Source organism: Schistocerca gregaria, chromosome 4, assembly GCF_023897955.1.
Source record: "Schistocerca gregaria isolate iqSchGreg1 chromosome 4, iqSchGreg1.2, whole genome shotgun sequence".
Taxonomy (NCBI): domain Eukaryota; kingdom Metazoa; phylum Arthropoda; class Insecta; order Orthoptera; family Acrididae; genus Schistocerca; species Schistocerca gregaria.
Window position 1 is genome coordinate 402,024,736 of NC_064923.1, and position 24,669 is coordinate 402,049,404.

The window sequence follows — 24,669 nt, forward strand, 5'->3', positions numbered from 1 at the left end:
GAGCTGATGGCACTCTGGGCCACAGTGTGTGTCGGAAGAAAATGCACCGTCACATGTGTTTGAAAGCAGACTGCTGCTACCACTGTGTCCAGAGGAATAGGGTACTAAATACACATGAACACAGGATGCGCACCTTCTCAGTGTGGGTCTACCTGAGGAACTGGAACATCTCAGAACTGTGCTCTGAAAAACCTGTTACCTAGAATGGCAGATTAAGCACATTGTCTATCCCATCACTACCGTACAACCTGTTCAGACAGCATAAGTCATGTAAGACGAGGCAGCCACAGCCTTTATACCACAGCTGGCATGTTACTGGGAAAAGCTGGGCCCATACTGAAAACACACTAAGTAAGAAATGTCTTGCTTACGCAATAAAACATAGTAATTACTGGAGAACATTGAAGATGACCTTGACTTGCAGAAGGCTGAGTATGTCAGATTCCATGGCATGTGGCAGGACGTATATTGGACAAACAGTGCATCCCATTGAAGGTCAATGATAACACTAGTGGCACACTTGACTGTCATATCCCAACAAGTCGGCGAAGGCAGAGCACTGTCTGTCAAAGAATCATGTGATGGAATACCAATGCACCAGGATTTTAATACCAACTTTGAAATACGGGGGCAGTCTCATCAGAGAAAACATCGAAATTTGCACCAATGACATGTTGTAGATCAGGACTGTGGCTATAATCTCAACAACATTTGTCAACCAGCACTTTGTCTAATTAAAAAGACACTCAGCAAACTCAATGAGCTGGCAGTCGGATGCAACTATGGTGACTCTACCACAGACACTGATATAATTACCTCTATGACCGCTGATGTGCGCCTTCAGATATGTACTGCTGAGGGAACGACTTGCAGATTCAGGGAAAATAAGTCAGCCATGCATCCCCAAGAGTTCGGTGTCCCCTTCCCATCCCCCATACCACTGTTAGGTTCTAAGTCACAAACCCATCAGTCTTAGCTGTTAGACAACTGCCCAAATCAATCTTAGCAGTAAGAACTATCATATCCATTACACCAGATCATCGACCTGCCTGCATGTCCAGCATAGAGCAAAATTGTCAATGGCACTCCATCCACATCATCATCAGATCTAATGGTTGTGTGGGGAATGGGAGACTGACACCGAGCATCTTGGGGATGAACAGCTGACTTATATCCCCTTCGTCTGCAAGCCATTCCTTCAGCAGTTCACTTCTGAGGGAACACATCAGCAGTCATAGGGGCAATTACATCAGTGTCTGTGGTAGAGGCATAGTTGCATCTGGCTGCCAGATCACACCCGCCCTATCTTAGTATGTAAGCAAAACATGGTACAAACAAAAATCTAGAAATAGAATCAATCATGTCTATCAATACCAGGCTGGTGAAATGTCTACAAGCCTCCTATTAAATGACATTGTTGGAAGGACACTCGCTGCCATCATTATCATCATCATCATCATCATTATCATTATCATTATCATTATCATCATCATCATACATAGAGTGGGGGAAATGATCGTTTAAATGGCTCTGTGTGTGCTGTAATTAATCCAGTCTTATTGTCACAATTCCTTGGGGAACAATGTGTTGGGGATTGTAGTATATTCCTAGGGACATTGTTTAGCACTGGTTCTTGAAGCTTGGTCAGTAAATTTTCTCGGGATAGTTTCCGTGCATTTTCAAGAACCTGTCAAAGGAGTTCTTTCAGCATTTCAGTGATATTCTTACTTGGAGCAAAAGAACCTATGGCCATTTTTGCTGTCCTTCTCTGTATATGTTAAATATCCTATCTAGTCCCATTTGGTTTGGGTTCCACACACTTGAGCAACATTCTAGGATGGGTTGCATGAGTGATTTGTAAACAATCCCCCTTGTAGACTGATTGCATTTTCCTAGGATTCTGCCAATGAACCAAAGTCAGCTACCTGCTTTCATCAAAGAATGAGCCTGTGCGATTGTTCCATTTCATGTCCCTACTAAATGTTACACCCAGGTATTTGTAAGAGTTTACAGATATTATAGTCAGAGGATACTATGTCTTTTTTTCATTTTGTGAAGCACACAGCTTTACATTTTTGAACATTTAAAGCAAGCTGCCAATCATGAAACCACTTTGAAATCTTATCAAGGTCTGACTGACTATTTGTATAGATTTTTTCAGGCTATAATTTGTTGTAGATACCTACATAATCTATGAAAACTCTGGGGTTATCATTAACATAAAATACGAGCAGCAAGGGACCTAACACATTTCCTTGGGGTACACATGAAGTTACTTCTACATCTGTCAATGACTCTACATCCAACATAACATGTTGTGTCCTCCCTATTAAGAAATCCTCACTCCAGCCAAATATTTTGTCTGATGTCCCATACAATGGTCATGATGATGATGATGATGATGATGATGATGATGATGATGATGATGATGATGATGATGATGATAGATGTGTTATTGAGTCAAATGCTTTTCAGAAATCAAGAAATAGTGCATTTACCTGACTGCCTTGACCCATGGCTTTCAAGGTATCATGTGAGACAGTTGGGAGTTGGGTTTCACATGATCTGTGTTTTGAAATCCATGCTAGTTGGCATGGAGGAGGTCATTCTGTTTGAATCACCTGCATTATGTTTGAGCTAAGAATATGTTCTAAGATTCTTAAGAAATGGATGTCAGGGACACTGGACAGCAGTTTCATGGATCACTTCTTCTACCCTTCTTGTAGACAGGTGTGAACTATGTTTTCTTCAACTATTTGACACAGTCTAACTACAGTACAATAGATTATAGTTAACAAATGTGCTAATCCAGCTGTGAATTGGGTATACAATCTGAGAGGGATTCCACTGGCCCATGGGGCTTTCATCTGTTTTGACGATTTCAGCTGTTTCTCAATGCAACTGACACTAATGTCAAGATCACTTATCTATTCAGTGGTACTATAATTAAGTTGAGAAATAATTCTCGGTTCTCCTTTGTAAAGTAACATTTGGAAATGTAGTTGAGCATCTCTCTGCTTTTGATTTATTGGTCAACTCACTGCTGTACCTCCTGGTAAAAAAAAGATGAAAAAAAGACATCCTTTACTGCCAGGCCAACTTCAATTATTATTATCTCCTATGACATACTGTTGTGCTAAGCAAATTCACATACTGTACATATCTAAATCATACTTGGAAATATAGTGGAAAACATACATCTTACTTGCTTCTCTTTTATGGATGCACTATGTTAACTGTAAGATGGCTGATTGGCCCACTAAGCCTGAATCTGTAGGAGTTAGTATGAACTGGTAGGCTTGTGCTAGAAGTCAATTGCTTTTCATTCAGCCAACTTTACATAGCTGACAATACTGTTTGGGGTAGCCAATGTTTTCTGTTGGGAAAGTATTTTGTACTTTGCTCTCTTCTAGCATAATGTACACAGCCACAATGAAAAATACCATGGCTTCAGCAATGGCTCAAAAACTCACGTTTTTTTATGCTTTACACATGTAGCCATTTGTGTTATAGTCCACTACTATATTCCAAAGTAGATTTAGTGATGGAAATTATGGGATTTTGTATAGCACAACAGTACATCATGGAAGGCAATAATGTAAGTTGACAGGCTAAAAAAGGGAGCCTTTTTTACTGTCTTCAGTTGCTACGTACAACAGTGAGGAGAGACACCATTCTGCTGCAGAATGAAGTCCCATTGCTGGTTTTTGACCTGTGGAAATGGAAACTATTTAAACATCTCCAGATAAACAGTTGATGTTACTTATGACATTGCAGAAAAAATGGTCCCACCACGTTACATGTTTACTTTTGGACTGTTGCACACAATTTCCATGGTGAAGCAAGGATTCTGTGCCCCAGATCCTCATATTTGTTGATTTACATTCCCAGACACATGAAAGAAAGCTTTATCCATGCACATCACCTTTTTGAGATAGTCTCAGTCATCATCAAAGTAGCTGAAAATCTCAGTTGTAAATATTTTGGTCTCTCATCAGACTGAAGTGCATGAAGCAGCTGCACCTGGAAAACATCAAACTTCAGTCTCCTCTGTAGTGCCCTGTGCACCATAGTTGATGGTGGCTGCATCTGTTGAAACACTTGACAAATTGATTTGGTTAGGCCCGAGATAAATGCCTGTTTCCCCCATTCTACATCTGTGTCACACATGCTCGGGCACCCAGGGCTCGTGCTCTTCATAACATTTCCAGATTTCTTGGACCTTGTGTACCACTGTCTGATGGTTGGATGTAATGGTTGTGTCCTCCAATAACTCTGCAACACATCCAGAAGTTTTGCTGGACCCTGTGTGTCAGATTTAGCCACTATCAATCGAGCTACACAGAGTGCCATCTGCTGGGGGTAGCCATTTTCATCCATAACTAAAAAAGAGCACTTCAGGTGTCTGAGCATCATACTGCAAATCACAGCTTTCTATCCATCCCTGTTTCTGAAATACACTTAATGAATATTATAAAGATATCTTTGGAGCATCATGTACTATGTGAGTCTGTTAACCATTGCTCTGTGTATTCTTAGTGGTTTTACACAGGCTGTGTCAACAGTGTGTAGGAATTCCAGTGCAGCTGGCTTGGGGAATGAAACTGGAAGCCACTGAGTGAAATTAACACAAATTTTATTTCTAATAACTGACCCTACAAAAAGATGGTGTGAATATACAACTACTGTCCACAGGAAACGGAGGACTAAACTTGTACTGCTGTCAAAGAGTTTTATTTATATTGTAGTTAGTGTTGTCGATGGTGAAGGAGGTACAATCTGTATTCAGTATTATGACCAAAGTTCTTTACAATGCACGGCAGACCCAAATGGAAAACTCTTGTCTAGTTGTAATGGCCCAGTTGTTTGATAAAATAGAATTACACCTAGATCAGATGTAATTTTCAAGCATTTGAAAACGTACAGTTTTATGGTGGGGGTCAATTATTTCCAATGCTTTGAAAATGCTGTACAATCATGCACACATAACGTGTCACAATGTTATTAATTTCGATTCCAAACTGCTGACAGTCAATTTTCTCCAGAGGAAATAAGCAGTATGATGGTGGAACCTACAACAAGTGCAACTTACATTAACTGCCATGGCTTGTACCAAGTATACTCAGAGCCATTTGTCACAAAATCTCAAAACTATTTAGTCATTCATCATCAAACTAACATATTTTAAGACATTAGGTTAAGCTGACTTGACGTGTGCAGCTAAAAAAAAAAGTAAACTCTCTGGACATAATGAAGTCAAATGGGACAATTCAAAAACTAATAAATGCTGTAAATCAACATGACTTGTTATTTATTGGTGAAATGAGTAGGTACTTTTAGCTGTTATATGGGACCTTGTCATTTCATGTGGAGCATCATTCAGTCTGTGGGGAAATGTTCTGATGTTATTGCACGTAAGACTTCACGGTATGCAATGTTAAACAGAGACAGGAGGTTACAGACAGGAAGAGAGGAAGGACAGGCAGAAGGAGACTTTAGAGAGAATTTTTTCTTTCCGTTTACTGGTGAATTTCAATTAATTTCAAACTATTCTTTTGTTTCAGAAACCCAAGTACCCACGATCAGTTTTCTTTATTGTGACCAATGAATTCTGTGAAAGATTCTCCTACTATGGAATGCGCAGTAAGTATGGAATGCTACTACATTTAAATTTCAAACGCAGAACCATAAATTGTGTGTGTTAACTTTAGTTTTGTTGTTTTTTCCATATATTTGTACTGTCAATATTATTTAATGCAAGTTTTTAATTCTGCTAATTTTAGACCATTTTCCTTTTTACTTTCAGCAATTTTATCTCTGTACCTCAGAAACATTCTCCGATATGATGATGACACAGCGACAACAATTTACCATACATTCACAATGTTGTGCTACTTCTTTCCTCTTTTTGGGGCTATGTTGGCTGACAGTCTTTTAGGAAAATTCAGGTGAGATTATTGGATATTTATTATGGACTGACAAATTCTTTTCTTCAACTAAGAAATTTTTATGTTAAATATTTCCCACTCTGGAAATATTTATAATTGATATTTTAGTTTTAGAAGGTACCTTTTAGCTGTTGATGGAACATAAGCATTAAACTTCAAAACAGAAACATTCAGGGGAGTACCCAGTAAGAAACTGAAATGATGGATTGATATAAACTTGAAAGTGTTGAGAGAGGCCTCTCTGTGAAGCAGGGTTGTGTTATAGAAAGTCTATAAGTTTCATCCCGCTGGTATTAGTGTAGGTGTCAGTCTTGTTAACACTGAAAAAAAAGTAGTGGTGTGTTGTTATATTTGTATAATATTACTTTTCTTTATCATGCAAGTGGAATGGAATCTTTAGACTGATAAAACTGAAAGTGTGCTCAAAGTTTGTTTGGTACTATCTTGTGTCTTAGTCTCTCTGGAACCAAGCTTTTGTAAATCTTTTGTAATCCTGATGGGTTATGGACACAGGATGTGCATGAACAACTGCAAAGTACCATATTTGTTTTCACTTGTGAATAAATTTTCATAAAACAACATGATTTAACTCCATTGATTTTTGTGTTAGTTAGAAATAGCAGCCAGTGTTGGTGACTACAAAATACAAAAGGATAAATTCAAAGCACCAGAAGACTATGCAAGATGGAAATGCATGTGTCAATGCTGTTGTGAGTATGTGCACTTGAAGAAATTTTCATGTCATATATGTTGGCAGGGGGACCACTGGGCAGCAAAGTGTCTGGTGAAAAAGATAGCTAATGGGATGCAAGTGTTCTGACTTGGTGGAAGATGTGAATACACAAAAAATAGCATCATGTCAGTGTTTATTGGAAGACCATGCTAAAGCAGGAAAATATGTAGCTAAATTTGTGCTGATATGCACCCACAAATTAAATATGGTACGAGTTACACAAGTGATTTGAATGTACCGGTATGCAATGACTAAAGATGTTGATTGAACCATTTCTTCATGTCCATTGTGCTGACAAAGAGAACATCAGCATACATATTGTGAAGTTGCAGAATCTCTTCATGGATTTGAATGATGAATTGCAGATGCAAGGGATAACTGTCTCGTCTGAAAGAATTTTAAATTGTCAAACTTTATCCATATTAGGCAAAGAAAATGGCAATTTTAAAGACCTGTGGGACATGATTCTACCTCTGAAAAACAGTGTGAACCTTTTGACTGAAAAACGCTACACCAGTGAATTGCATGATAAAAATATGGTCGAATAAACTAGGTTTGTTGCAGGCAGTGGTCCTAAGAAGAAAGTCAGTGAAAAAAAAGAGAGTGACAATAGTGAAATATCAAAAAAAAAATCTTGAATATTCAAAATGAAAATTTTCTTGTCATAAATGTGGGCAGGAAGACCATTGGGCAACAGTGTGTCTGATGAAAATGACAGATAATAGCATTTGGATTATGGATTCTGAAAAGACCGTTGAATTTTTGTTGTGTTTTTTGGCATCTCAATTGATGACAGTGTTGAAATCAACAATTGGTACTGCAACAGTTATGCACAAACTACATCACTGCAAATAAACAATACATTGTATCTTATACAAACTTCACTGCTCTTGAAAGTGTATGAATTGGGAAGATAGCTTTGCCATGAACAGAGAACTTAGAAAATTCAAATATAACTGAATAATCCTAGAAAGAATGCTAAAGACAGACATTATGTTAACTTATCCACTATTTGCAAACAAATTTACAGTAGGAAAACAGGATATCAAATTTTGTTGACAAATGTAAATATTTCGTTGAAATCATAACATGCAACCGAAATGAGAAGCTGATACAGCAAAATAGAGCAAAAGCTGTACAAAGCAAATAAACATTGTGAAAAATACATACAATAAACAACACTTGTCAATAGCTGCAATATTAAAACATTATAAAAAGACTATAAAGCCAGCTGAAATCATCTTACAAACAAGCAATATCAGGTGAAGGGGCATTTCAAAATAGCTTCAAATGAAATGATATACAAGAATATAGAACCAGTAATGAGCATAATCTGGAGGAAATGCATATAATTCTTTGGACATGTGATCAGAACATTGAAAATAAAATTAGTATGAGGATAATAGAAAAATGTGGAATGGTAAGAGTAATATTAAATGGAATACAGAAATTATGGAACCCCAAAATACAGTACTTGGCCTAAATTAACAGGATAAGGCAAAATCAAAATACTACAAGACTTACAATCCAGACTAAAAATGAAGATCAATAAAAAGACTACAGTAAGGATAATCTTGGACAAAAAAAGAAAAAAATCTGAAAGAATAAACAAGCATTGGGCAAATAGGAGAGCAGAAAACCCTTTTTAATAAGTCTTCTTGTAACCATTGTATTATTAAATGATAGCATCATCTTGTAACCTGTATAATTGACTAGAGTTGTCCAATGAAGTCTATAAAATACAAATAAAAATAATAACAAACAGTGAAAATTGTCAAAGTTGTCTTTGCATGCATGTTACTTCAATTTTAAAAATGCTCTTGTAATTTTCAGGACCATTCTCTATTTATCATTTGTATATGCTGCCGGGAATATTGTTATATCCTTAGCATCAGCAGGTGATTCAATACCAGGAATGCCAGCCAGGTAAGTTTTTTTTCTCTCATATTTTTCTGAAGTAATAGTATGGGTGTTTTCTTTTTTCATGCACTTAAGTATCTATTGGAAATCAATATTGCTTAGTATTGCCACACTGAAACCACAATGATGTCCAAATCTGAAGGCAGGATTGTCAGTGAACAATAGCACTTAGAACTGAAAGAATCTCTAACTGGTACCAATGTACTACTAGAACTGAAGTTGGCTCCCTCATGTAGAGTGCAGCTATTTGTACAATCATTGAATATTCCAAAATGCTGGTATTGATACAAACATAGAATATTCTGGAATATACAAACATAGCAAACATGAGGTATTTTAAGAAGATGCCAGAAACAATAAATACAAGACAGCAAATAATTGGTGGTGGTCAGGTTTGAACCAATAATGTGCAGCGCACCAACCCAATGCTAAAGACTGTGCCACACTACATGTGCCATGACTTGTGGCAGTATATTTAAGGACCGAAGAAAAAAAGAGTGGGTTAAGAGCTTCTGTTCAGAATTGGGGGGAGGGGGGGGGCAGCAGGGAAAAGGATGCAAGGAGAAACAATATCTTTATTTGGGAAGTACTTCTTTTTACTAAAATAAGGTAGAATTTGTTGTGGTGGTGGAATGTCTGTGAGAAGGTGAGCAGTTTTGGAAGAAAATATGTTTTTGATGGGAAAATAATCACTAGGAGGACATTATGAGATAAGAAAGTATGTGCTGTGGAGGTGGTTGGGTGGTTATGAGAAGCCATTGCAGGAAGGACACATGATTGTAGTGAAAGAAAGAATGCATGTTTTGTGACTAATGCAAAACTCACTTTGTCGAAGGAGTGGTGGGCTTCATAATTTGTACTGGTCCAATTAGAATATATTCATTATAGTTGACATAAACTTATAAAATGATTGGAAAAGATAGGTTTCTACTTACCATAAAGATGACATGATAAGTTGTAATCAGGCACAATTAAAACACATTTACATATAAGCTTTCAGACACAGCATTTGTCAGAAAAAGAAAGAGAAACACACACTATTCATTCACACAAGAAAGCACACCTCACACACTCATGAATGCCAAATCAAGCAGCTTGAACCATCTAGGACTGGTCCGAGCTACCAGAGTTAGCACATATGTTTGTGTGAGGTACGCTCACTTGTATGAATGAATGGTGTGTGTTTCTCTTTCTTTTTCAGATGAAAGCTGTGGTCAAAAGCTTATATGTAAGTGTCTTTTTAATTGTGCCTTTCTGCAACTTAACATGTCACCTTTACGGCAAGTAGCTATCTTTTCCTACATTGTTGATATTCCAACCTGGAGTTTCCATTGTTTCATTTAAATGACTGTATTTTTAGATGTATCTCTGAATGTAAAAAAAAAAAAAAAAAAAAAAAAAAAAAAAAAAAAAAAAATAGGCATATGTCAACATGATTTTTTGGTGCCATTCACCTGTCTTCTAATTTCTGGAAGTCATTCTATAATATCTTCTTGTTGTTTTCTTATTTGGTCTTTTATTTGAGCCTGAGTTGTATGGTCTGAATCTAATCATCTACTTCTTTACTAGTGTGCAGCAACTTAATTTATTTATAGTACTCAGTTTTCATTATTTATCGTAATTCTCATATACTTCAAACATAATTTCTATTTAAAAATGGATTAACATTATTTACACTAATCATGTACTGTATATAAGTTATTGATGATTGTTTTGCTGACTTGTAACATATATTTGCAAGGATTTTGCATTTTAATGCTCTTAAATGTAATGAGGAAATTACTTTCCATAATACTGGCTTGCAGTCTAATTGTTTGAAACTGCTATTAAAGTGAGAAACCTCTCTGTGACATTTTGAATGATGACAGCAAGCACAGACTAACAGTATGTTACTTTTTGGCTGAGTTAATAAACACCTGGAAACTGAACTTGTTATTGGAGGTGGGAATTTATTTTTTTTCAGATTTTCTTGGGTGTATGGATTAGATGTAAAATCATCTGTTGCAGTAAGAAATAGTTTGAAATGTGACAGGAGTGCAAATATATCCATCATTTTTCATGTCATTAGGGGAAGTGAATTATTTCAGCAACGTAGTTCTGTTCTTTTTTGTATCATCACCTTCATTTCCCATGCTTGGTACAAGGGTAGTTTGTTAATTTTGTGTAACACAAAAAAACTAGCATTTAATTAGTGTTTGAATTTTGTGTGGTATTTGTAAATGGTTTGAGATGCTGCCAAAAGAACACAAAATAATTGTGAACATAACAGGTAAAATACTGAGTGAGCAAGAACTCGTGGTCTTTCTGACAATAACAGAAGAGAAAATGTTATTCCAGAAAAAACTGTTAGTGTGAACTGTAAATAAGTAACCAATGTTCCAGGTAGTTACATAACTACATTCATGGGGGCCCCAGGGAAACTGGCTAAAAACCTTGCTAACAACTTCTTTTGCATGCTGTTGCAGAGCAATGTGTTATTTGACACAGGCCAACTATATTCCTAGTTTTAGTCTATATAACCAGAAATTCCTTTGACTCAAAATTGTGAGAATATGCTCTATATTCTTATCAGGTTCAGTGTCAGATGCTGACTGGAAAATTATAATCATATTCAGTTGTCAAAAAGTATTAACGCTTTTTGGACAAATTATTGTCTCAGATGCAAAATGCAGATGTCCAAGAAAAACACACTCTCAAATTTAAGGGACTATGGTTCCCTAACATTCTCAGCCCTTATGATTTCTAATGGAAAACACATTAGTTTGTAAAAGTGCCTTTCTAAATCTGCATGGTGTTACATAGAAATATATTTTTTGCATATGCTGGTTGTTAGTTGAAAGCATAATTCAACAACATAAATCCTTGCCCTAATAAAATTTCCTAAAGTATTGCTCATTTAATAGACCAAAATATCAAGACTTCCTGGACTACAATAACACTTTATGCAGGGAAGGAAATGAAGAAATTGGATGCTTTATTACACATGAAAGTTAGGAATAATCTCTTCCTCGTGAAGTGCCAGAAGTGAATATTGACTATGATGTTTTTCCTCTCTACAGTCCTGTGGAACAAAGAGTACATGTAATTTGCATGATGTTCCTATCAGATGACTAACGTGATCTTCAGCATGGTTACGGTGAGGGTGACAGTAGAGTCTAAGCTGAATAAGTGCAGTGACTACAGGAAGTTAAATGTTTGTGGCAAGAAATATGCACATGATAATCAAACAGAGACTGAGAACTTTGCTGAGTAGCAATATTTGTTGAAACAGACCAGAATTATGATAGCAGTACCATTGTAGATACAAAAATTTACCCAGAAGTAATGAAGAAGATTTTGAAATTACAGGTATTGTGCACAATGAATTAAAGGTATTCTGTGTCACTAGGTGACAAAATAAATACATTCCTCAAAGTCAAATCTACTAGGGGAAAAATGAAAGTTTGTGTAATTTGTGGTGATATTAAAATTGATATGTGGAAAGAGAACAACATGAGGGCAACTGTAATGGAACCTACAAGAGTAACTTTGGAAACTGAGTTAGTTTTTAACAATATTATCAATAACATAAATAGCAACAAACATACAACAAATGTACTACAAACAGGACCTTCTGATCATTTTGGACAGCTATGTGAAGTATGTGGAAATATAAACCTACAAACAGAAGAGAAATCAAACAATGGAAAATACAGGATGGAATGTAACAATATTATGAGAAGGAAAGTTGCTACTGACCATGTACTGGAGATGCTAGGTCGCAGGTAGGCACAACAAACAAAAAAAGAAATAAGTATAGCTTTTGGCCGTTAAGGCCTTCATCAACAATAGACACACATACGTGCATGCACACACACACACTCATGCAAGCACAACTCACACACATGACTGCAGTCTCAGGCAACTGAAACCACACTTAGAGTGGCAGCACCAATGCATGATGGGAGTGGCAACTGGGTGGGGGTAAGGAGGAGGCTGGGGCGGGTAGGGGGAGGGATGGTATGGTGGGAATGACGCACAGTGAAGTGCTGCAGGTTAGATGGAGGGCAGGGGGGAGAGGGGTGGGGAGAAGAGGAAAAGGAGAGAAATAAATAAATATATAAAAAGACTGGGTGTAGTGGTGGAATGACAAGCTGTGTAGTGTTGAAATGAGAACAGGGGAGGGGCTGGATGGATGAGGACAGTGACTAACAAAGGTTGAGGCCAGGAGGGTTACAGTAATGTAAGATATATTGCAGGGGAAATTTCTACCAACGCAGTTCAGGAAAGCTGGTGTTATTGGGAAGGATCCATATAGTACAGGTTGTGAAGCAATCACTGAAATGAAGGATATCATATTTGGCAGCATATTCAGCAACAGGGTGGTCCACTTGTTTCTTGGCGAAAGTTTGTCGGTTGCCATTCATGTGGTCAGACAGCTTATTGGATGTCATGTCTAAATAGAATGCAGCACAGAGGTTGCAGCTTAGCTTATGGACCACATGACTGGTTTCACAGGCAGCCCTGCCTTTGACGGGAATTCTTCGCTGTGGCTGGACTGTGGGACTTCAGGAGATGGCGGGAGACTGGAAAGATAAGGCATGGGAGACGGTTTTTGTACAAGTTTGGGAGGACAATTAAGATCTGTGAAGGCTTCAGTGAGACCCACAGTATATTTTGAGATGGACTGTGCTCATCACTGCAGATGTGATGAGCACGAGTGGCTAGGCTGTACGGAGGGACTTCTTGGAATGGAACAGGTGGCAACTGTCGAAGTAGAAGTACTGCTGGTGGTTACTAGGTTTGATATGGATGGAGGTACTAATGTGGAGGTGCTAATGTAGCCATCTTTGAGGTGGAGGTCAACATCTAGGAAGGTGCCTTCCTCCCCATCCCAGCCTCCTCCTTACCCCCACTCAGTTGCCACTCCCATTATGCACTCATGCTGCTGCTCGCAATGTGATTTCAGTTGCCTGAGACTGCAGTCATTGTGTGTGTGTGTGTGTGTGTGTGTGTGTGTGTGTGTGTGTGTGTGTGTGTGTGTGTGTGTGTGTGTGCGTGTGCATATATGTGTCTATTGTTGCCGAAGGCCTTAATGGCCACAAGCTATAATTATGAGTGTACTTTTTTACTATCTGCGACTCGGCCCCTCCGCTATATGGTGAGCAGCAACTTTTCTTCTCATAAACAGAAGAGAAAAATGTAGAAAGAGATATTGGGCCCTTAAACCAACAAAACATCAACATATTTAATGTAATGGTGAGAAAAGAACACTGGGCAGATGTTCTTAAAGCTTGGGGAACAGATGGAAAAATACAATGCTTTTAAAGAAACCTTAACATATTACTTCAGTATAGCATTTCCAAAAACCAAGAGGACAAGGAAAAAGCCTTCAAAGCAAACAGGGTGTCACAAAGGTAATAATAAAACAGAAGGCTACATTAGGAGTGATGGAACAGAGGGGAAAATTTTGAAATGTACAGACAGCACCATAAGAAGTACAGAAAAAGGCAGATCAGTTAATGAGATTATTTAAAAATCATCAAACTGGATGAAAGCAGCCTGGCATATAATTAACTCTGACAGGGGCAACAAAAAATACATGCAGATAACAAATGAAGTAGAAAGTGAGTAACAAAATCATTACAGACAAAACAGAAATCGTCAGCATCCTGAATAATAAGTATATAGATATAGTAAAAATCCTAAGGCATGCATTTTAATAACCAAGGAACTCATCCCACCATAGTGAAAAATAACTTACGCCACTCAGTTCCCCTGAAATTGGTATCTAAAGAGAAAGTGACAAAGGTTATAAGAAACCTTATTGGGGAAAAAAGTCTGCTGGACATGATGAAGAGTCAAACTACCTAATCAAGCAGGTGGCAGCAGAAATAATTACACCACTGTTGTATATAGTCAACTGTTCATTCCAAGAAGGAATATTTCTTGATAAATTACTTAAGGTAGTACCTGTATAAAGAAAAGGGAAAAGATGATGATCCTAAGAATTACAGACCAGGATCCTTAGTATCAGGCTTCTCCAAAATATTAGAAATGCTCATGCTCAACAGACTAACTGCTCACCTGGAAAATCATAATTCACTAACTTCAGCACAGCATGGATACCAGACAGGGAAATAAATGGAAACAGCAATTGAATCATCAACAGAATTTATTGTGTAGCTCTTAGACAACCAGATGGTAATGTCTGGAGATTTTCTTTACTCATCCAAATTGTTTAACACAGCAATCGTGCAGTCCCAGTAAAGAAACTAGAGACAATCAGCAGACTCGATAAAATCATATCTCAGTAACAGGAGCCAATATGTAACCATTAACAACTTAAACAAACCAGAAGTTAGAAGCATCAAGTGTGGTGTACCTTAGGGTCTGTTATGGGGCTTATTGTCTTCAGTTTATTTGCAAATAATGTACAAATGTGTGATAATGAAGATAAGACACTGTATGCAGATGATACGTCTGTGCTAAATCTTGCCAACAACGCGCGAGTATATACCTACCCTGTTTTCCCCCTAAGGTGAGCCTTTCCACTCCCGGGATTGGAATGACTCCTTACCCTCTCCCTTAAAACCCAAATCCTTTCATCTTTCCTTCTCCTTCCCTCTTTCCTGATGAAGCAACCGCTGGTTGCGAAAGCTCGAAATTTTGTGTGTGTGTTTGTGTGTTATTTTATTGTGCCTGTCTACCGGGGTTTTCCCGCTTGGTAAGTCTTGGAATCTTTGTTTTTAATATATTTTTCCCATGTGGAAGTTTCTTTCTATTTTATTTACAACATTTACAATATGAGATTCACAGAAATGTATTTTTAACTCTGGTGTAAATCATTTACCAATATGTACATAATGTGCAAGCTATGGTATGTTATTACTGTGTGGTCTATTATATGTATATTGTCTAGATGGGAGCAAAATGATGTGTCCTATATTACAACTACATACCTGTACAAAACATAATTTATGGGACCAATAAAAATCACCAATGCAATGTTTCTAAAATTGTCAGTTCAGTACTTACCTGCAGAAGGGTTCTCCATTTCATATAAAATTAAGAATAAATTATGGGTTTTTAGTTGCCAACCCACAGAATTATCTTCATCTGAATGTATTAAATTTGTGTTGCTATTAGTGGGTTTTATTTTATTTATTTATTTATTTTTATTGTATTGGAAAAATTGGGCAACATGTAACTATAACTGTTGTAAAGCTTCTCTTTTGTTGCTATTCTTTAATGGTCTAACCATTGTTTCATATCCTTGCAATTACATTTTTTCAGGGAAATAAGCATGCTAGGCCTTGTTCTTATTGCAATTGGAACAGGAGGCATTAAGCCCTGTGTATCATCCTTTGGTGGTGATCAGTTTGTGTTACCACAACAGGAAAAACAATTAGCTCAGTTTTTCTCATTGTTCTACTTTGCAATCAACTCAGGAAGCTTAGTTTCGACATTTATTACACCCATTTTAAGAGAAGATGTTCCCTGCCTTGGCCAAACATCATGTTATCCTCTCGCTTTTGGTGTGCCAGCAGCTTTGATGATAGTGTCAATAAGTAAGTACATTTTATTGTTTTGCAAGTCCCAGTAAATACTGTGAAATTAATTTCAAATACTATTTGCTTAAAGCTTTATAACTGATCTTATCTCAATTTATAATTGATGTTGTAATAGGTATTCACTTCTCTTTAGATTATGTTTCACAAAGATTGTACTGAGTGAGATGATTGAGACACTAAACTCACATTTAGCAAGAGCAGAGGTCAAATCTGCATTTGGTTATCCATATTTTGGTTTATGGTGGTTATATAAATAACTTATAGTCATTGCAGGATGTTTAAAAGCAAAGAGTCTGCACTGGAAGCAGAAATTAAGTGATTAGGCTGGTATACTAGAATATCTGATATAGTTATGGTAAGGAAAAGTTTACTTCTAGCTATCCAAGTAAGTTAGTTTACTAGGTGTTATTCAGTCATTGCTTAGGCCTGTGTGACATCTTAAAACTGGTATCATTTTATGCCATTAGCGAAATGAGCTAAATTTTTAATAAAGTTATGAAACTATATTTAAGTAAAGCTCCATTGGTAATGAAATCGAGTAATCTTAAATAGTGAAAAATATTCAACTGTAAAGCACTTACATACAGACAGGAAATGTAGGTTAAAATTATCACTCATTACACATAACAGAGCTGCAGGAAAGTGATCATCCTGAAGTGTATTAAACATGTGCATTTAGACACACCAAATTCCAAAACTTCTCTCATCAAGTAAGAGAAACTTAGTATATGACGTAAATCAAGAAAACAAAATAATACTAAAACACACTCTTCAGTGAAAATTTATATAACAGGATATTTGAAAAGAACAACTGTTACTCATAATTAATGTGAAAAATAGAGCCTTAGAAACTGGAGAGCAGTTGCTACTTACAAGTTACCGAAACAGTAACTGCTGAAGGAACCCTAATTTGGCACACATTAACAAAAGAGATTCAATCTACAGTTGTAAGGGTTCAAAAATTATCTAATTTCGGAGAAGATAAATTTAAGAAAGAGTAAGAAAGAACATATGGAATATGCAGGTGGCAAAGGAAAGGATGGGTTTTCAAAATTAATCAAGACATTCATTCTACTACAGTACCATAGGTCCCACCTGCATTTATGGATGTGGACTAAATCTAGTAATAATATAAGTACTTTAGGAATAAAGGAGACAACTTACTGAAAATAAGCAGCATATAGATAAACGAAAATATACAAGAATTTACATTTGCACAGCACTCGAAACAACTGCATGCTTGATATACTGTATTCTAGGTTGTCACTGCCACAATCTGTCAAAATCCTCACTCACTTTAAATTTAAAGAGGTATTAGACACATGGCTCAAAAATAAAGCATTTACTAAATTGAAGAATATATTGGAAGTAATATGAAGGGAATGTATAAACAATGAAATAATATAACTATCATTAACTAAATGTGTAAAACTATATAATTAATTCTTGAATGTAAACTGTATAATGATTATTGCTTAAATTTTCTGATTAGTAATAAGTTTATGTATTTATATGTATTCATGCATATGTAAAATGATATGAGTAAAATGTACAAATTACTAACTACTAGAAAGATGTATGTATATGTATGCATAATGTAAAATTTACTATCAACTATACTTATACAAAATATGTAAAATTTATTTTGGCAAGGCCAATGGCGTAGTAAACATGCTGAATGGCTCATAAATAAACATATGAAACATTAGAGTCGTTGGCAGTGTCTCAGCAGGGGGACTGGGACTGGGACTGGTTGGCAGATTTGTGACGAGATGGGGGTTAGGAGGAGATAGAGATGGGAGGTGGAAACAGGGTTGGGAGTAGCTTAGATAAAGGCTCCAATTGGCTGGATAAGAATGTGAGAGGGAGGTAGAGAGGGGGCACAGGACAGATGCACGATCTAGGCACATGTTGGAACCAACGGTGCACAATGAATATGAATTGAAGATGTGAGTTGGAAGGGCATAATAGGACAGGGGAAGGGGCAATAGATGGATGGAGGGTGAGGTGTAATGCCTCGGGAATTTTGATGCAAATTCTAGATACCCTTAGCTTTCCACCATCTCGAACACCTGATATTTTACGTATGAGAGTGAGAGTTGGAAATGTGTCTACTGTGCCACAGTTTATGTGTGGGCAGGACGGGTGTGTGTATGAGAGAACTAAAGTTGTGGCAGTCTGTTGGCATTGACAAGTGGTGGCCCCGCATGCTTTGGAAGCCATATGTCCAGTACAAGGAGTAATTAAGGTTTTTGTTTGGGTCCTGTCACTTGAGTCACCACGTTCTAATGTTTTCCTGATAACTGGAGACTGTGTGGTACTGGGGTGCAAGACTCGCACATCTCTCATGGGTGATTTACGTATTGTGTGCAGCCAATCTTCTTCTGAGGACAGATGGCTGTGTCGATCTTCACAATGCTTCTTCTCCGAAGACTATGTGCTAGTTAGGGAAATATTACTGAACTACTTCTCTACCCTTGAAATGATTCATTACTCTCAGAATACTTTCATATCAACTCTGCTATATTTTCTTCTTCACAATAAAACAATTACACAAGTTTGACATGCTCTTTCAACACTCGTAAATCAACCCTGTCTGGAAAACCTCGGTACGTAACACGTACCATTACAGTCTCTTTTGGTTTTAATAATCCTTGCCAAAACAGTTCTTGCTTGTAGCAAGTCAAACAACAGTGTATATGAGTCTCTAGACAAAACATATGTCATTTGTTCCCAACAGTCACTACTATTTCAATATCAAGGAGTAGCCCTTGATTACTCCTTGTACTGGACATACGGCTTCCAAGGTACGCACAGCCACCATTTGTCAGTGCCAAAAGACTGCCACAACTTTAGTCTTCTCAAACACATGACTGTCCTGCACACACATAAACCATGGTGCAGCAGACACATTCCCATCTCTCACTCTCATATGTAAAATATTGGCTGTTTGTGATGGTGGAAAGCTGAGGGTCTCTAGAATTTGTGTCAAAATTCTTGAGACACTACAGTGGGCACAGTGAATCAACAGAGGTGGAGTCCAGGAGGATTACAGGAGTGAAAGATGTGTTTCAAGGATAACTTCCTTCAGTGTAGTTCAGGAAAGCTGGTGCTGGAGGGAATGATCCACCTTGTGAAGTGGCCACTGAAACAGAGAATGTTGTGGCACTGGATGGTCAACATTCTTGGCCACAGTCAAATGGTGGCTGTTCTCACTGATGGACAGCTAGCAAGCTGGTTGGTTGACATACTGACATAAAAAGCTGTCAGTGATTGCAGCAGCATTAGTATATGACACTGCTGTTTTCACACAGTCTTTTCTCTGATGCAGTATGATAACCAGTGGTAGGGCTGCAGTAGAAAGTGTTGGAAGTGTGGATTGTGCATGTCGTGCACCTGGGTCTTCCACAGGAAGTGGCATAAGGTTAAACTGGGATGTCGTATAGGTTTGTTGGGTGATGGAACACCATTTTAGGATGAGTGGAGAGGATTTTGGATAGGATGCCCCTCATTTCAGGGCATGGATGAGAGATAATCAAAGCCTTGGCAAAGGATATGGTTCAGTTCTTCTAGTCCAGTCACACTGGGTGGCAAAGAGGGCCCTCCTTTGTGACTGATTCTTTGGGGAGGGGGGGGAGGGGGGGGAGGGGGGGGGAGAGTTGGTGAGAGGACAATAGGTATATGAGGTTAAGGAGTGGGAAATCTATTTACAGACGAGGTTTGAGTGTTAGTGTCTTTATGTGAAGGCCCTTCAGCATCCTGGACATAAGAGTTCTCATCACTGCAGATATGCCATCTACAGGTGACCAAACTGTATGGGAGGGATTTCTTGGTATGGAAGGGAATGATAGCTGTTGAAATGCAGGTACTGTTGGTGATTAGCATGTTTAATATGGGCAGAGGTGTGGGTGGAGCCATCAGAAGTGGAGGTAAACATCCAGGAAGGTGGCGCATTGGGTTGAGGAGGATTTGATGAAGCAGATGGTAAAGAAGGTGTTGATGTTTTGAAGGAATGAGGATATGATTTCTTGGCCCTGAGTATCACCAGTGAACCTGAATGTAACAAGGAGTTTGGGATTTTGAGAGGCTAGCAAAGTTTCCTCTGGATGACTGACAAAATGTCTGGCATAGCAGGGTCTTATGTTATGTTATGTGGGTACTCATGGCTGTGCCACAGATTTATTTATATACCTTCCCCTCAAAGGAGAATTTGTTGTATGTCAGTATATAGTTAGTAAGGTATATGAGGAATGAGGTAGTGGGAACATCAGAAAAATGTTGAGAGGTGGTGGTACATAATGCAAGGCCGTTGGCATGAGGAGTGTCAGGGTATAGGGATATAGCATCTACAAAGACAAGTAGCGCTCCAGAAGGTAAAGGGCTGGAGAGTCAGTGAAGGAAGTTGTTAGTATCTCTTATCTGAGAGACTAGGTTTTCAGGAATGGGTGGAGATGTTTGTCAGCCAGATTGGAAATTCTTATAATGGGACATCCCAGTTCGTTATATTTATGAATTTATGGAGGCACATAGAAGATGGGTGTGTGGGGGTGTCATTGGGGTGAGGAGAGAGATGGACTGTAAGAGGTTCTGGGATGGTTCTATGGACTTCTGTAGGGACTAGAGATAAAGTAAGCATTCTTCCACGTGGTCACAGAAATTCATCATGGTGATTGTGGAGCTTTTGCCTGAAAGGGGGATGATTGTCAGGGTCTGTTTTCAGGTTGTTTATGGCTGTTCTGTCTTCTGCTGAAACTTTAATGTTCTTGGGAAGTGATCTGAGAAAGGGTGGTAAGACCAAATTGGAGGCATGGAATTCATGGAGGATGAAAGGGGTGGAAGATGACAAGGGCAGGAGGGTCACAGTTGGATGCTGATATGAACTGGGAGAGGTGAGGTCCATTGTTTGTATCAGGTTGTCTTTGTTTCGAGGGATTGGTTGCAAAGAAGTGGTTAACAATAGTGTTTGGGGTTTGTGTGGGTTCTGAATTTCTTGGAGTGTCAGGAGGGAGTTCTGGAGGATGTGGAAAAATGGAAATGTCAACTAGGCATGGTCTGTGTGTATTGAGGAGTTGTCATGAGGGTTTACTGTGGGGAAGATAGATGATAATGTGTAGTGGTGCTCCAAGGCAGGAGTAGGATGTCAGCATGTTTGTCACTTCATGGAGGTGCTATCTCAAATGCTCTTCTGGATGTTGTAGGGCAAAGTTTTAAATTTCAGAAATATGGAGTATATAGTCAGGATTAGACAGTAACAGTATCTTGTATGGGGAGCAGAGATGAGTCTGAGATGACTGTACCATGGAAATGTGTGCTGTGGCACTGTGCAGGTGAGAGTGATGTGCAGCTGAGCATATTCACAACCTCAGCCATCTGGATGGATCCTTCCCTCCACTTCCAGCTTTTCTGATCTCCACAGATGGCAATTATCCTTGAAAGACATCCTTCACTCCCATACCCATTCTGGCCCCCGTCTCCTTGAACGCACTGTCCCCACACCCTCCATCCAATGGTTTCCCCTTCCTCTGTCCTGTCACATACTAACAATTCAAGTCCCTATGTTATCTCCAGCATGTGCCATTTCCCACTAAAATTTAGTATTTGTGGGGATCCACAGCCATCAGATGTTTAATAAATGTAAACATAGGTCATAGCAGGCTGTCATGAGAATTTTATTTGGTTGTGTGCTTAGCAACATGTCACTGTCAAGCACATTTAAAACCGACATGGAAAGGCACTACATTGTCTGCATACATCATCGTGTATAAATTACACTTTATGCATCTCACAATATAATGGAGATCCTGAGTCACCAATAGGCAAAACAAAAAGGCTGTTCCAAACAGCCTGTAACCTACAGTTGCCTTAGACTGCACTTGTGTGTGTGTGTGTGTGTGTGTGTGTGTGTGTGTGTGTGTGTGTGTGTGTCTGTGTGTCTGTGTGTGTGTGTGTGTGTTGACATCCAGCTATGAACTATGCAACAAAATTGATTTTGTATTTGAAACTGTTCTCTGCACATTTCTGATGAATATTTTAAACAACAGTTGTACAAGTTAGTGTGCTTTAGTGCTTTATGGAAATATGTACAAGAAAATTATGCTTTAATGCTGTAATGCTCATTTGTGTCATGTTTGAGAGCTGACCCTTTTTAAGTGCTCACCAGCAAGCACTTGGACACAGTCGCCATGCCAATGAGGTTTGGAATGCTTAGTTCACAAGTATTTGAAAGGATTTTTTTTTCCATTATCTCATTCTGAGTCACAATATTCATGCCGAATGACGGTGGAGATTCCTGGAAGGAACAACACATAAAATAAGGGAAAGGCAACCACTCACCTATAGCAGAATGATGTGTGGTGCGTAGAAACATGCAACAGTATACAATATTCACACTACCTTTGAGCTGCTCTTTTCTCTGTAGCACAAATACAGACATTCACACACAGTCAACCAAATGTGCACACCCACAGTTGCCATAAGAAAGCACAAGAGCGCAAAAGGTAGTGTGGAAATAGTTTCCTCTTGCGTGTTCCTATGCACCACACATCAGGTCACTCTAGGTGAGTGGCTGCCTTTCCCTTATTTAATGTTATAATCACACTGGCATTTTCAATGGGGTAAAAATATTATATATTTCTAACACATTCTGTAAAAGCCTTAGCAAATGTTACTATATAAGTTGTTTAACTGTCATACTGTTTTGCAGTTGTCTTCCTGATCGGAAAATCACTTTATGTCATAAAGAAGCCAGAAGGAAATGTGGTTTTAAAAGTTTCAAAATGTATTACCGTAAGTATATCTATTTTATTCATTTTTGCTTTAACTTAGTAATTTTATTTATCTTTTAAGTTCATCTGGATTTGTCACAAAGGTCATTTTCTGTACTACTGTAACAGGTATTGATAGGCTTGTAAATAATGGGGAGGAGACGTGGTAATTACAATGATAAATCATTCCCATTCCCTTCACATACTATGAATACATTTATTTTCATAGCATATACACAGTGTGTGTAGCCTAGAGGACATACTACAGAGAAGTCTCTTAGCAAACATACAGTTGTTCTTCTTGTGGTACGGCAGCAATATTATTGGGGGGGCGGGGGGGGGGGGGGGGGTTTAGAGCCAATGGTTCTACGTACCCACAGGCTTGATGAATGGATGATCAAATCTGGTAAATAACACAGACTGTTTAGTATATGTTACAGTTCTACACTCTTTAGTCTAGATATTGCCTGCAGCTTAGTGCTTGGATGATTATAAATAAAATCATTCAGTTAGTCCTAAGAAATTAGCCCATTCTAAGCATATAGGTAACAAATTGCAAGTCACTTTAAGTAATCAGAGGATAGTAATCATAATTCAAAACTCGTAGGGCACTGATTTGATTTGATTTTTTTTTGTTCGGTCCTGTTGATTACATATTGTTCAAAGGGTCTACTAGTAATATAGTCAAGGGAAATAATACAACATTATTGAGTGAATGCTTACAATATTAGAATGAATGGAAGTACACATTTTTATCCCAGTGCCACAATTAGATAATTAAATTTACATTTTGTCTTTATGATTTTTTAACTTCATTACATAAGTAAGTTTAAATGGACACTTAATAATGTAGTACTGGTAGTACGCATTTTAACCTAAGATAGAAATAAATTTACAATTTATCATCGTAATTAATGTTAGGAGTACACAATTTTGTCTTCCTGAAGTAAGCAAAGTTTTTTTTACTCAAAAGGATGCCTTATTACTCCAGGAATTCATTCATTTTATAATAAATTTGTTCTCTGAAGAATGTTTTTAGTTTTCTTTTGAATATCCGCATGTTATCAATTTTTATATGGATGGGAAATTTGTCATGTACTATTATTCCTGACTCAGTTACTCTCGTACGCATTTTTGTCACAGTTAAAGAGTCTTGGTAGAAATTTTTCCCCCGTCTTTTGTTATGCTTGTGAATTTCACAGTTTATCATTTTATGCTTGTGATGCTTGTGTGTTTTTATTTAGCACTCTCTCCTGTACAGAAATTAAATTTGTTGTTAGTATTCTGTAAGTACAAAACAGAAACTTCAGTATTGCATGAGTATGATTTCAGCTCTTAGCTCAGTCATGCTTACAAGCATCATCTCATAGTTTAGTGACTTGTACAAATGGCCACAATGAATAGCTATGTAGTTATGTAAACTATAGAGAATTCCACTCACAGCTGAAATGAATAGCAAAGTTAATTGCATTATTCATCAGTGCTTTGAAAAATAGTAAAATTTATAAGAGAAGGTATCCTTTTTTGAAGTTTGGCAATAATTTTCATTTATTACTAACTTTTTTTCAGCTTTATAGTGCACTCAAAGGTCAAATGCGTATTTTGTAGTCCCTTGGTTCTCTCATGTTCACACTACTTGAATACCACAGCTCTTCCCAACAGACTACATACAATTTTCCACAGCAGTCACAGATGATATTATATTTTCTAGCTTATGCTAAAGACTTCTAATAAAGTTCTTGTAATACTGT

At 37.7% G+C, this 24,669-nt stretch overlaps 1 protein-coding gene across 1 annotated transcript in view; it reads left to right on the top strand.

Annotated features, from left to right (window-relative positions):
• Positions 1–24,669, top strand: part of LOC126365904 (solute carrier family 15 member 1-like) — a 376,844-nt gene that overhangs the window by 272,885 nt on the left and 79,290 nt on the right. The window contains 5 exon segments of the mRNA XM_050008624.1: positions 5,565–5,643; positions 5,807–5,948; positions 8,515–8,607; positions 15,877–16,151; positions 22,858–22,940. Of these exon segments, the coding sequence (XP_049864581.1) occupies positions 5,565–5,643; positions 5,807–5,948; positions 8,515–8,607; positions 15,877–16,151; positions 22,858–22,940 (672 nt within the window).